The 15,398-nt window shown below is 44.0% G+C and overlaps 1 protein-coding gene across 18 annotated transcripts in view; it reads right to left on the bottom strand.

Moving 5' to 3' along the window:
- CEP112 (centrosomal protein 112) overlaps nucleotides 1-14,131 on the bottom strand; it is a 413,727-nt gene extending 399,596 nt beyond the window's left edge. For 3 of the 18 annotated variants that reach the window (XM_082370409.1, XM_082370429.1, XM_082370428.1), the window contains exons 1-4: nucleotides 13,948-14,120; nucleotides 7,752-7,865; nucleotides 4,667-4,857; nucleotides 3,086-3,258 (exon numbers count right to left, since the gene is read on the bottom strand). In XM_082370409.1, the coding sequence (XP_082226535.1) occupies nucleotides 3,086-3,258; nucleotides 4,667-4,857; nucleotides 7,752-7,857 (470 nt within the window). In that variant the 5' untranslated portion in view covers nucleotides 7,858-7,865; nucleotides 13,948-14,120. Of the gene's footprint in view, nucleotides 1-3,085; nucleotides 3,259-4,666; nucleotides 4,858-7,554; nucleotides 7,693-7,751; nucleotides 7,872-10,364; nucleotides 11,413-11,440; nucleotides 13,196-13,934 lie in introns of those variants that run through there. The other 15 variants (XM_082370411.1, XM_082370416.1, XM_082370423.1 and 12 more) reach the window with 13 other exon arrangements.
- Nucleotides 14,132-15,398: the final 1,267 nt, after the last annotated feature.

The raw sequence follows: 15,398 nt of genomic DNA, 5'->3' as shown, positions 1-15,398 counted from the left end.
TCACGGCAGCCTGCTTCTTCAAGCCAGCAAGGAAAAGACAGCAAGCCTCTAGAGCCAGTCTGCCAGCAGGGCAGAGTCCTATGTATCGCAATGTATTCATGGAAGTCACAGCCCATCACCACTGCCATATTCTATTGGCTAGAAGCCACTCACAGGTCCTGCCCACACTCAAGGAGGAGGGACTGTACAAGGCTGTCAACACCCAGAGCAGGATCTCGGGGCCCCCTGAAACTCTGTACCACAAAGACAGTTAGGATCTTTACCGTCTCTCAATGGTAAGCACCTGAAAGATGACCGGGAAGTAATTTACATGGATATATCTCACGGTTGTCTAAGTGAAATTAACCAAACTGCACAGGGAGGAGATCTATGTCTACGGTCTCATTAGTAACATTTTGTAAAACCATGCTCCAAATTCAAATATAATTCAAGTATTTCATTGTCAAGAAAAGCAGCAGCTATTTGACATTAAATACAAGAAAATATCTCTAATAAAATGGCAAGGCAATTTGGAAAGTGGTTTTTCTAAAATAAACCATGGGTAATAACATAAGCTTACACCAAGAACTATGAAAAAGGAAAGCAAAGAATAAAACCAGGACAGGACTAGTTATGTGTTGAAACTGTCTGAAGTGAAATGCTAAGTTTACTAGTGTGCAATGTGTATTTGGTGGAAAAAAGCATGATGATAAGCCTGATAGAATATGTCCTCATAATACTTCTAATGTGTCTAGAATGAGGCTACATGCCATATCCTACAGGAAGAATAAAGGTAAAGGAAAGGTGCCGTCTCTATTGAATAGGGAGTCCTAACAAAGAGGCTTCAAAAGGACTCTGCATCTTTAATAATATAAAAAGGCTAGGACACAAACAGCATAATCTAAAATGCCATTAGAAATACTTCACATACAAAAAGGTCTAAGTAAAGCAGGATTTTATAAAGTGATCAAAAAAGAAACACTAAGGGGGAAAATCTTTTAAGATTAAAGGGGACGTTCAAAGGACAAGTTGAAGTGGTTGTAACATTTATGAGGCAGCCTTAAACTTCAGTTCTAAGTAACAATCAATTATTCACTACAGAAACATACATGTGTCAAATATTATAAGCCTCTTAAACTTTTTAAACAATGTCTTGCAGAACGGAGGAGATGTATTAGGTCAACACGAGCAGATTCTAACTTTTTCAGCAGCACAGTATGACCACTCAGAGCAAAGGAACAACTTCAGAAAAAAATATGAAGACAGACCATCAATAGATTCCACCACCACTACTGATCTGATCTCACACATTTTGTATTTGGTCTTAAATCAATTGTATTGCCTTTAGATGAAGTAAATGTTAGTTTTATTTTTAAGTGCCTTCATGTACGTAAAATTACAAATATCTGTTAATTAATGTATGTGCAAATTCAAATTTTTAAATAGATCAAGTTAAATTAAGAGAAGCATGTAAGTAAAGATACCCCTGAGTTTTGTTTTTGCAGCCCTACTTGGCCTTGGCCTTAGTGAAATTCTAGCACTCGACTAGAAAGAGACTTGCCTTTTCCAGTTGCTTCATTGTCTTTACTAATTGCATTGTTAAAAATATAAAAAGGTTAGGACACAAACAGGGCATCTCTGTAGCCTATAACCATACATCTCTTAACTTCTTCCAAAATTTATCCTTCCCTCAACTTTTTCTAACAGTACTTTTTGCAAATCCTTGTGAGCCATTCTCTCTGCCACAATATGCCTGTCTCAGAGGGGTTGTGTCCAGAATAACTTCAATGTGTGGCAGTGCCTAACAGCCCATTCACTGACTCGTGTACGCACTCACCAAAAACTAAGACTCATGCCGTTTGTCACAGGTGCCCGCCCAGGGCCAGGCACTGGAAATACCGTGCAGACAGGAAGAACACTGTCCCTGCCGCAGTCTCTGTAAAGAGACCACAATCTCCTTACACCCCCGCTTACTGCTACAAGGCTAACAAAAATTCCACAGTCACACCTCTTCTGCTTCTGAATCTCCTAGGAAGGCAAAAATTAGTATTTAACACCACCTGCTATGGACTCATCTATTCATTCCTTTTCACTCTTCCGAAACATGTCCTTAATTATACCACCTCTTCCTGTTCCATATTAATTTGTTTCCCCTTTCTAATAAAAAAATTTCATATGGACTGGATCTCTTGCTTTATGTTCACCTGTTCTTTTCCACCATAATACCTGAGGTCTGAAAAACATAACCAGACTATATCAACTATGAAGACATTGCAAATTATTAATAAGATTTCTGTATCTTTCAAGGAATAAACTAAAGAAAATTATAGCAGAAAAGAGAGATTACATTGTTAACCTAATCAAATTCCAAAAATTAAAATTACCAAGAGAATGGTGAGGAGTGACGTATGAATTGACACTGTCCAATATTTTAACATTTCAGGGAACAGTGCCAAAGGTAAAACTCAAAATCTGATAAAAGTCCAATTTAAATCTATCCGTCCTAAAGGCCAAAAGTTATACTACAGCAACAATTGTTTTATTGTGTACTTAAAAAACTCAGAAGTTCACTTTTATTTGTTCTAAAAATCCTATTTAAGCTTAGTACTCTAGTAAGAAAGCACAGTTTAATAGGGTTTATGTTTGCATTCATTATTTTATTAAATCAAAACGAATACTGTTCAATGAGGGGGAAAGGAGAAAAATTCAAGCATAAGCTTCAAGATGGATATGGAGGATGTTATATTTGGTTGAAGTCAGTGAAATGTTCTTAATTCATGCTTGTCATAAAGGAAAACAGAGAATTGTGTCATTTAAAGATTTTCAGGCACCACTTTCCAAGCAATGGAATAGATAAAAATATTTAACATATATCCAAAAAGCAGCTAAAAACATAATATAATCTTGAATATACAATAAATGGAAAAGCAAAACTGTTATTTTACCTATACAACATGGCTTCATAGCCCTCAACTTCACAGCAAAAATATAAAGTAAACCAACTACTTACCATTAAAAAAAAACATGGAAAAATGGAATGTATTAACCAGTTCCAAAGACAGGCTAAATAATGAAACACACTTGAAACCCCAAGTTCATGGCGTACCTGTGGACATGGGTCGGCGACTGTACCAAAGAGCAATCTTCTCCAGAAGAAAGCGTCCGTGATTCGCTGAATCTGCGCTCACCGTTCCCCAGCTCACCCATCACCCAGTCTGGTAATCCTTCTGGGCTGGACCCTTTGGCTTGTGCTGGATTTGGTTCATCAAAATAGATGGACTGATTTTTAAAAATTAGAAAAATTATTCTTTCAAAATGTACTATATGAGATAATCAGTTAAGATTTCCATCAAGTTTAGTGACAACCTTTCAAATACTCAAATTCAATTACATAAAAATATATAAAAATGTATCATTCAATGAAATATTAAAATACATAAAATGGATAACTTATTTACATTTTAGTTGTGCTGTATAAGAAATCTGATAAATGATAAAATTACATGACAGATACACCTAATAATAATGATTTATATTACAAAAGGAATATTAGCTGTATGAAAAGATAAGTGAAAAGTTCTTTTTAAATCTTGTGCTCTCCTATTTCTTTCTGTGATCATTAACTACTCTGCACACACACACACACACATCAGTAGGCAGAGAAACCAAAATCAATAAAAATCAGAAATAAAAATTAGGAATCTCTTCATCTAGGAACAACAGACTTGAATACCTAGAATTTAGTTGCCACAAGCTAGCTGAAAAATCCAAGACAGGTCTCTAGGCCTTTACATGATTAACATTTGTAAAATAAAGCCCTTTCCTACAATTCCATAAAATGAGTGTGAAAGGGAAAGCATGATACAATACACTCATATTTCAACATCTGAATCTGTTTCAGAAAATGTTCTACCTTCGGTCATTAAGAATAGATGGACCAGGACTTCCCTGGTGGCGCAGTGGTTAAGAATCCGCCTGCCAATACAGGGGACACAGGTTCGAGCCCTGGTCCGGGAAGACCCCACATGCCGTGGAGCAACTAAGCCCGTGAGCCACAACTACTGAGCCTGCGCTCTAGAGCCCGCGAGCCACAACTACTGAGTCCACGTGCCACAACTACTAAAGCCCGTGCACCTACAGCCCATGCTCTACAACAAAAGAAGCCACCACAATGAGAAGCCCGCACACCGCAACGAAGAGTAGCCCCTGCTCGCTCCAACTAGAGAAAGCCCACGCGCAGCAACAAAGACCCAACACAGCCAAAAATAAATAAATAAATTTTAAAAAAAACTTTAAAAAGTCATTCAATCCAACCTCTCATTACATTAAATAATACATATAGAAAAGCTTAATAAACTAGAATTTACTGACATCCATAAATTATTACATAATCCAGTGAAAATTAGTGGGAAATTAAGGCTCAATATTTAAAAATTCATTTTAATTTTTTTAGAAATATTGTAGAATACTGCAGGATGACTAAATCAATTAAGTATGGTTCCATTAGAGCTCAATATCTGATTTCCATTCAAGGTGGGAAAAAACTGAATCAGGGAGCAAAAAACTAGTTTTAGCTAACATATTATCTAGGACTTGTAACTTAATAATATGACCATTCCCAAATGGGATGATAAATTGACACTTCTAGAGAAACAAACTAACGCATCTTTTGGTCAAAGACACCTACCATGTACGAAGGTAAAGTTTTCAGCGTCCCTGGCTCAGGGCGGTGGGTGAAAGGGCCCTCGAGAGCCCCTCGCCTGAGCATGTGCAGTAAGAGCTTTGCGTACAGATTCCGATTCCTCCTGCCTGTGACTCCCGCTCCTGTTCCTGAAGGCTCACACAGTTTTCTAATCCAAAGTGCACACCTCTGCCGCTCTAGAAATACACAGGGGCTGTTAGAGACTTGAGTTCTCAGAAAATAAAGCATTACATTGAAGACCCATAAAACATCCGCTCTAGCCTGCAGCAGGGGTTGGCGGACAGCGAATATTCTAGGTTTTGCAGCCATAGGACATCTTCCCAACTCTGCCGCTGCAGCATGAAAGCAGCCGCACACCATTCACACCACACGTCACCGAATGGTTATGGCTGTTTTCTAATAAAACTTTACAAAAAAGGCAGCAGACTGGATGTGGCCCAGGGGCTACAGTTTGCCAACCCCTGGTCTAGAGTTTAACTTTATCAATTAACTAGTAATAAGATCTCAGGATTGCTACCAAATAAATCTCTGAGACAAAAATGTTGCTGTAAAACCATCTCTAAAATAATTTTAGTTGTGTTGAAAACTCTGTAATTCTCATTATACAAACCAAGAGAAAGAGAACGCAACCTTATTTAGCATTTTAAACCTAATCTAAAATTGAATCTCAAATGTTTTATTTATTAAAACTGGTAATCTTCAGGGATTTGTGGATGATTTATTTAGGAATTTCTTTTAACCTCTCTAAAAATAATTGAGGGTTACATATTTACATGTAATTTTGAAAAATAATTATCCCTTTAAAAGCTACCTTAAAAATGTAGCACAGTTTAATCCACATATAATGACCTATTGACTATCTTATCTTACCTCAACACAGAATTGTTTTTAGGTCTCAGGAAAACCATTTTGACATTAATCTTTTATCAGTCTAACTCAATTTGAGGATTATATATCTAACACAAATCACAAATCTGCTTCAATCTCTTAGTTTCTAAAGGTCATATTCATTTATTGTTTTACCTACAAAAATCCCTGGGCAGATTTACCACTTTGCTCATGCTGGATTTATCACTACAGGTATGAAAGGTAGTCTCTAAATAACTTTTGTATTTTTAGCTTTGAAAATTATATAGTCACGAAACAAACTTTTTGAAATATCGGACATACTTTGGGCAAAAAGAAAATACAAACTAAAACTGATAAACTTAAGCAAACAGTTTTTCAAACTATGTATTTTTATATGCCCTGCAGCAAACTCAAATCCATATAATAGTTGATGAATAGATCTTAGTACAACAACTTGGCTAATGAAAAAAATTAATTCCTCTATTTAAAATAATGGGGAAAACCATTATCAAAAGTAGAATTTAACTATAATGAAATTTAAGTTATTATGAATGTTCAGGTTCTTGACTGGGATGTGAGTTTCTGAGCATTCACTATGAATTAATTACATAAAAGAGGGTCAGGGATGTACCAATACATACTGACAATGAGTCATGAACCAAAGATTACAATTAATCCAATTCTATGTACCCCAAATCCTTTTTTAAAAGAAGATGAGGGACTTCCCTGGTGGCGCAGTGGTTAAGAATCCGCCTGCCAATGCAGGGGACACGGGTTCGAGCCCTGGTCTGGGAAGATCCCACATGCCACGGAGCAACTAAGCCCGTGCGCCACAACTACTGAGCCTGTGCTCTAGAGCCCACGAGTCACAACTACTGAAGCCCACGCACCTAGCGCCCGTGCTCCACAACCAGAGAAGCCACCGCAATGAGAAGTCACCCCAAGAAGCCCACGCACCACAAGGAAGAGTAGCTCCCACTCACCCCAACTACAGAAAGCCCACGTGCAGCAAAAACGACCCAATGCAGCCAAAAATAAATTATTTTTTAAAATTGATACTGCATCTTAAAAAAAAAAAAGAAGATGAAATATGAGGATAGTTTGAAGTACATTTATAATGAGAGATTTTAATATACATTTATTCTAATCAGCAGATCTAAGACAAGAAGGAAAAAAAGGCAGTGAGTATCAGAAAAGGACACGGTATAGAAATATCATGAAATACTAATTCAACTAATCATGAATGAGCCACGGGACAGGAAATGTTCATTTTAAGAAAAGCAGAGGAAGAAAGACGAGGTTACCATCCAACAAGGCAAGAGAAGAAGGCAGAGGAAGAGGCGTGAAGGGAAGACCACGCCAAGCCACCCTCGACTCGGACAGGCTGCAGGCCCTGTCTGGTACGACGGGTGACCACAGAAAGCGTTAACTCATACGCTACGCTCCCTTTTCCCAACGCAGCTCCCTGGAATAAAGATCTAATATTGAGCTGGCTCCTCATGTTGAATATGAAGTTGACTCAGATACCTCACAGAAACAGGGAACTTGGACAGCACTGGGGTAAAAGCCAGTCTCCTGGTCCCACTCCAAACCCTCCTCGCAAAAGCTCCCAAATCAGATTTACCTTTATGGCCAGCCTTGCGCCTACTATGACTCAGAGAATCTTCCTTGCTCCTCAAACTCTCTTCAACTGCTCTCTGATAAACCTTAAATTACCTGAACATCTTTTACTTGAGACAAAGACTCACAGAGGAGAACAGAATAGGAATTGCAGACAAGTTGGCAACAAAAACTCATTCACACTTGATTTTATTCAGTCAACCAATGAGCATGTAAGACGAACAGATTCTTTTCTGCTTTGATAAACAAAAGGGTCAAAGACAGGTGGACAGCAGGCTCCTGAAACAGGAACCATCTTCATGGTAGGAGGAAAAAGACGCAGGAAAAAACAGTTTCAGCTAACTTTAAAGACCCATGCAATTTAAGCTCATGACGTGTGAGAAATGGTCTCACAGTAATAATACCTTTCCACAGTTCAGTAGGACATCATGACTAAATTTGTTTACCCTCCAACAGCTCAAGGTAAACAATCCTTTATCAGCTTAAGATGAAAACTGTTATTAAATGAATCTACTTTTCATTTTGAACGTTCATGGATTCGACTAAATAATACAAAGAAAAAAATTAATTTTAAGAATGTAATTTTCAAACATAATCTTACCTGACCTATGGGGTAATTTTAGAACAAAGGGCTTCATATCTACCACAAAGTGATCAAATTCCGCATCCAGCTTCTCCCATTTTTCTTCTTCACTTCCCATTTCCATAATTCAGCCTGTAAAAGATTTAAAATTAAAATATTAAGATCTGTATGCTGAAAACTACAGAACTCATGAAACAGATCAAAGGAAACTCAGTAGTATTAAACACCCCCAAATTGATCTATAGATTTAATGCAATTCCAATCAAAATCCCAGCAGTATTCTTTGTAGATATACACAAGCTGATTCTAAAATTTACGTGGAAAGTTAAAGGAATTAGAATAGCAGAAACAATTCTGAAAAAGAAGAACAAGTTTGGAAGACTTACATTACCTGATTTAAGATGCACTATAAAACTACAGTAGTCAAGACAATGTGGTATTGGTGAAAGGATAAGACACATAGACCAATGGAACAAACTAGAGAGTCCAGAAATTGACCAACACAAATGTGGACAACTGACCCTCGACAAAGGTACAATTCATGGAGAAATGATAGTTTTTACAACAAATGATGCTGTAACTATTGGGGATCCATATGCATAAATAAATTTAAACAAACAACCTCACTCTGTATACAAAAATTAACTCAAAATAAATAACAGACCTAAGTGTAAAATGTAAAACTATAAAACTCTTAGAAGAAAACATAGACGAAAGTCTTCATGACTTGGGGTTAGTCAAGGATTTCTTAGACATAACACTAAAAGCACTACCTGTAAAAGAAAAAATTGATATTGGACTGTATCAAAATGAAAAATTTCTGTTCTGCAAAGAACTCTTTCCAGGAGTTGAAAAGATAAGCTACAGCCTGGGAGAAAATACTGCAAATCATTTACCTCAGAAAGGACCTATATCAAGAATACATAAGTAACTTTTAAAACTAAACCATAAGAAAACGAACAACCCAATAAAAGTAATCAGCAAAAAAAAGTAGTTCCTTTACCAAAGAAGATATACAGTTGAGAAGTAAGCACGTGAAAAAGATGCTTCACATCACTAGTCATTAGAGAAATGCACATTAAAACCACAGTGAGATATCACTACCTGCCTGTTAGGACAGCTGAAATTAAAAAGGCAAACGCCAGCAAAGCTGCTGCGGGCGCAGAACGAGAGGCCTTCTCACGCGCTGCCGGGGGGAACACAACGCGGTGCAGCCGCTCCGGAGGACAGGCTAGCCACTGCCCACCCGGGCACACATACCCCTAGCGGGGGAGCCAGAAACCCCCTCTTGGGCATTTATTCAGGAGAAGCAAAAATCTCTATTCGCACAGAAACCCGGATGTACTGTTTCTAGCAGCTTTCTTCTTCTGTAGCCACCAAACCCTGGAAACACCCACGTGTCCCTCCCCCGGGAAATGGATAAACCGCCGTGGCCTCGCCACACAACGAAACAGCGCTCGGGCAGAGGGAGGAAGGAAGCGCCCACGGGCCCCGCCACAGGGGGGAGCGTCCACGCGCGACGACGCGACGCGCAAGGCGCCGTTCCCGGAGGGCCGCGTGCCGGACAGCGACACCCGCTCGAACGGCATCCCCGAAAAGGCAAAAGCCGCAGGCACACGGAACAGCTCGGCGGCGCGCTGGGTTAGCGCTGGGGCGCACGGAGGGCACACGGGGCGCTGCGATCGTCCCGCGCGCCTTCTGCGTCCGAGGTCATCAAAACCCATTCTGAGTCTGTGTAAAACTTCATCACACTGCACGCCAAGAAAGCGATTTTAAGCGTACGTAAATGTAAAATGTTTAACTTCCACCAAAAAACGTAAAATACTGGTCCTCGTACTTCTTCCTAATCAGGAAGAAAACAACTTAATATGAAGGGGGTGGACCCCCAAACTCAGGCACAGAGCTTCTGACAAAATGTCTTCCGTTAAAAATATACCCAACAGCCCACATGTTCCTCTCAGGTTCGAAATGCCTTGGTAAGGATGCGCACCATCTCCACGCCATGCACGGTCCCCAAGCTGTCATGTGTCCGGTTTACAAACCACATGTTTGGGGAAAGGCTCCGCTGTGCCCCGTCGGCGGCCCTGCTCCACAGACGCCCTCCCTCTGCTCAGCGGGCCCCTAACGTTCCCCGGGGCGCCCACCTCAACACCAGCAGCCCCTGCGCGGACGGCCCTGTCCCCGGCCCCTGTGCGTCCGCCCGCCGGCCGTCCCTCGCAGCCCGCGGTTCCCTCGGGGACCAGCGCGCCCCGCCGGGGGTCTTCCCCCCGCTCCGGCGGGCACCGCCCCCAGCCACGGCTCTCGCAAGCCCGCCCCCAACGCCCCTCTCATGAGGCCCCCGCCGGCAGACCGGACGCAGCGCTCCCCCCGCATCGCTGCCGCCCACCAAAATCCCCTCTGGCCGATCGGGCTCGTTTCCTCCCTATTCCGCACGGCAGCGACCGCTCGACACCGTCCTTCACTCCTCAGCTGAAGGTCTGCTGGAGGAAACGGGCACCGCCCTGAGGTCCCACCGGAATCCTCCGTTTTCTCCCATTTCGCCCTCCGCAAGGCAGCCCTGAAACTTTTACCAGCCCTCTCCAAGCCCCTAAGCCGTTCCAGCTCCCCTGACCCTCCACGTGGGAAGCTCACCTCCTCCTGGGAGGAACAAGGCCTGCTCTTCCCTCCACCTCCCAACTCGCCTCCTCGGGAGCACATCCTCACGTGCTCGGCCCCGCGTCGGAAGCGCTGAGCTTCCGCCCTGCCGCCCAGACCTCCATCGCTGTCAGGGGCCTCGTCGCTGTTTCACACCGACTCCTTCCCCTCCGCCGTCCCCATTCGCTAAGCCCCGTGAGCCAACACAGCAACAAACGCTCCGAAATGTCTCAGAACCTGCCCGTGGGCCTCTTCTCACCGCCGCCCTCTCAGAGCAAGCCCTCCCCACCGCCGAGGCACCCGAACTCGCCCTGCTGCAGACCTCACTGGCACCAGAGATGTCCCAAGTACAAAGCTCCGCTCATCACTTCCTGTCTCCACCGCCCACTGCCACGGGACAGGATCCAAACCCGAAGTTAGGCCTGCCAGGGCCTTTGCCTTCTGAGCTCCCTACACACACACGCACACGCACACACGCGCACAGATGACCATGCCCCACCGGTGAACTCCCTGCCTTTCTACAAACACTCCAAGCCCTTCCTTACAGGATCACACAGGCGGTCCCCCTGCATGGAGACATCAGCAAATGCAGCTCAGACACCACTTCAGAGTAGAGCTTGCCCCACACATCCCAGACTCATCTCTCCATCTCAGTGTGTACTGCTCACATCTGCGCCACGGCATTCATCAGGCTGTTACCTTTTTCGTACACATCTGTGTACTATTCACAGGTCTGCCACCATCTGTGAGATGCTCCTGAAAGGCAGGGACCGTGACTGACACAACTTAGTAGGTACCCAGCACATTCCACGGCACATAATAGAAGCTGAAGAATCGACTGGTAAATAAAAGCTAACTAAAGGGATTAATGTTCTACTTTTACATGACTAATACAGGCAAACCTCAGAAATATTGCAGGTTCAGTTCCAGACCACGGCAATGAAGCAAATATCGCAATAAAGCGAGTCACACGAATACTGTGCTTTCCCAGTGCACATAAAAGGTATGTTTATGCTATACTATAGTCTATTAAGTGTTCAATAGCATTATACTAAAAAAATGTACATACCTACCTTAATTAAAAATTACTTTATTACTAAAATAAAAGTTATCCATCATCTGAGCCTTCAGCAATTCATAATCTTTTTGGGGGTGGAGGGTTTGAAATATTGCGTGAATTACCAAAATGTGACGCAGAGACACAAAATGAGCAAACGCTGTTGGAACATGGCACTGGTAAACTTGCTCAAGGCAGGGCTGCCACAAACCTTCAATCTGTAAAAAACGCAAAAGCGTAATAAAGCAAAGCGCAATAAAATAAGGTATGCCTGTGGTTGTTTTTTTTTTAAAAAAAAAATTCTGTTCTGAGTACCAAATAGGTCCTCTAGAATAGAAATACTATTGCCCTTAATTCTATTTACCAAAACTGGTCGTTGTACCTTCTGCATTACAGTAGAAGAAACATATTTCAAATTCAAGACTTGGGTAAGATAAATTTTATTTAAGTGCATTTTCTGATTGGTTAGTTGGCTTGGTGTTATTTGGTTGCTAGGTTTTGTTTTGCATTCCTACAATAACTAGCTGCATTCATACATAACTCCATCAGTTATGTACCTGGTAACAGAAGGCTATGATACCACTGCTGGATGTTAGATCATAAAGCTGAAAAGCAACTATTCAAGTGGATGAACAAACAAATGGAAACTCATAAACCCAGAATTTTAAGCACAGCTTTGACCTGGAAGTGTACTTCCAGGCTTAAACAGTTCATCCTGCCCACGTACTCTAACATATGCCTGAGAGCACCCGTAGCTAGGGCTAAAACAAAAAGATTCCTAATAATCACTAATTCTCAACAAATCTTTGACACAGGCAGGAGATGTTAGTGTTTAGAGGAAATGAAAACTCAGTAAAAAGACCCAAAGTCGTGAAATTAAACATAAAGCTCAGACTAAAATTCTGAAACCATTAGCTCTCAGATCCATCATATCTGACCTCTTGGCCATTTAAATATGAATCAGCAATATCTCCAAATAATAAGGAAGTTGGAGAAAAATAAAAGACAATCATAATTGCTATAATAACATGCAATACTAGAGTACACATTTTTTTTAAAAGCACAATAAAAAATCAGTGTGACACTTGGTAAAAGCTAAAACTCAGCTTTTCCTTATCCCTTATTTATTCTCCAACAAAATGAAAAAAAATTAAGTTATCGTTCCAAACTTTCAAGGAATTCTTGCTACACAAATTACATCTTATAAGTAGGTTATATCTACTTAGTCCCAGCTAATCAAAAAGTTTTATTACGATTTATTAGAATTGCAGATTTAAATTATTAGAATTAAAAACTAAGGAAAGCTGTATCTTTGACTTAGGTTTAAAATACTTAGAGCGTGCCTGCCAGTCACATAAATTAGAGCAAACGCAAAAAAGAAGTAAACTGGGTGAGTCTTGCTTATAGCGATGATACAGTTGGATCATGTCTTTTATCTAACTCACCGGCACTGTCTCGTTTTAAACCTGTGTCTATGTGGACAGCTACAAAACGGGCTCAGACCTCCTCAAGGTGCTGAGCAGTCACAGGGGTCAGCAAAGCATAAGCGGGCCGCAAACACTAAAGGTCCTGGGAAAGCAGCCACACCGCTCAGCAAGGAACCCACCCCACATACATCAGGCCCCAAATAAACACACCCCTCAAAGTTGCATAAAGTCAATTTTGTTCAACCAAGCCATACTTTAAACAGATGGCGGGCCATTACACAAAACTTGAAAACCGTCCTCCGGTACATGAAGCTGGTTTACAGGTGCCTGTTTCACCCGGCTCGCCCTTCTGGGTGTTTGGACAGTTACCGAGCACTGACCGCGCCCCGGCATCACCCTGGAGACGGGGGAGCAGGCCGAGGCCTCGGGGGGCCAGTGACGGCCCGGGGGCCCCAGAAACGGGCGGCTGGGCCGCAGCCTGAGCCCTGCGGGGCGGCTCGTGCCGCCGCACCGGCCTTCTCTATCCCGTGTCCACGCCCCTGTAAACAGGGAGGGCGCACGACCCTCACTCAGCACACAGGCCGCTCGCATGGACGTCCCTCGTCCCTCGAACACTCGGACCCGGGACACTGGGTCGTGCCCGGCGGGCCGGGCCTCCCGGGGGCCGCCCCCCCACCCCGAGGGCCCAGGACGCCGTCCGGCTCCGGGGGGAAGTGCTCCCGCCGGCCAGAGACCAGGGCCGCGACCCGGGTGAGGCGGGGCGGCGGGGGGTGAGCGGGGACCCGGGCCGAGGCCCCGCCGCGTCCGCGCGCACACGTCTCACGGGCGCGACCCCGTCAGGTGCCCGAACCCCGACATGCTGACCCGCCCCAACTTTCTCAGAGCCTCCCCGCCCTCCTCGGCCCGGACTCCAGTCCGCCCGCGAAGCAGCGGCCGCCCGCGCCCAGAGGCCCCCGCGGCGCGCGCCCCACAGGCCTGGAGAGAGGCCCGGGCCCGCCCACGGAGCGACCGCTCTCCGCGCAAAATTCCACCCGAGAACCCGCGTGTGGGGACCCCGGAGGGAAAAATCGGAAAAACGAGAACCTGGCGCCCCTACGTGCAAGCTTTCCGAGCGGCCGCCGCCGTCGCCGCCGTCGCCGCCGCCGCCGCCACAAAAAGGTTTCAAATCCGTGCGGGCGCAGCGGTCGCAGCCTCACAGCAGGCCCAGAGGAAGGGGGGAGCCGGCTGGGCGGCGGGACGGGGGGAGGTGCTCAGCTCACAGGCCCCGCCCCCTTCCCCACGCCTCCGGCCGCGGCCGCGCGCGGCGCCGTTGCCATGGCGACGCTCGGGGCCTCTGCTGCCCCGCCCAGCCGGCCGGGGGCGGGGACTTCCGCACTCGCGTTTCCCCGGCCCCCAGGCCGCGCGGCGCCGTTGCCCTGGCGACGCTCCGGGCCTCTGCTGCCCCTGCCTAGCAGGTCGGGAGCAGGCACGTCGGCGCTCGCGTTTCCCCGCCCCGCTGCGCCGGGCGGCGTTGTCATGGCGACGTCTCGGCCCTCAGCGCAGGCTCCGGCTCGCTTTCCAGCCTGGCGGCCCCTAGACCAATCCCAGGCCTAGACTCCCGGGATGACCCGACCACGCACTGGACACTGCTGCCTTCGGGCATCCCACTCGGACAGTAGCTTGTGAAAACTTTAGGGGCTGTAGAGAAAGAACGGGTAAAGAGCAAAGAACATGGGGTCGTAGTAGGATATTCACAGAGGGTGGACAGACGACATTGAAAGAATCTAAAGAACTGAGAATTTACTGCCTGGTATCTCACAACCCAGAGGTGAATACCATTGAATTAAAGGAGAAAATGAACACTGCTTTTTTTTTTTGCATTCATAACTATCCAAGATCTAAAAAAACTTACCCCAAATTCCGAAGATGCTGAAATAATATGAAAAGGCTTTGTGTTTACCAATTCTGGATAGAATAACAAGATCAAGAGGAAAATGTATTTTTGCTGCTCCCAGGAAGTCTCATCCACCTCGGGGCGGTCTCCATGTCTGCATTGCTATGTTGTGGTTTTCTTTGGTCTTCTGTTACATTTCTGGAAAGGCTCTGAACTATATATATATTTTAAAATACCGAACAGAAACAAAATTTAAATTGTAAAAACACTCACTTAAATGAAATTCAGTTTACCACTGTTTTTCATGTAATTTCACACAGGATTCCTTCTGCAATATCTGCAATACACGCAGTGTGATGCCAAATCTAACATAAACACAGCTTGAAGCGTCTTTTCAATTTTCCAAAAGAAAATAGAAGATTCATTCATTTGTAACTAGTTACTTTCAAGCTTCCAGAGGGAAGTCATATTCTTTCCAAGGTGCTTTTTCAAACCCTCCCACTGGAAGTAACAGTTTTTCCCACCAACGGTTTTTCATGGTTTCAGTGACAAATTATGAAAGCTAAGGAAAAGAAGAGGTATGAAATACTTTTAGGAATGTTTAGTTTCTCAAAAGCATATTTGAACATGTTTATAGCTAAAGAATGATGGGTAATTCAGTCATTTGCACAGAG

The sequence above is a fragment of the Balaenoptera borealis genome, assembly GCF_965194805.1.
Source record: "Balaenoptera borealis genome assembly, chromosome: 20".
Taxonomy (NCBI): domain Eukaryota; kingdom Metazoa; phylum Chordata; class Mammalia; order Artiodactyla; family Balaenopteridae; genus Balaenoptera; species Balaenoptera borealis.
The sequence above is the reverse complement of the archived record's forward strand: the minus strand, read 5'-3'. Positions and strand labels throughout refer to the sequence as shown.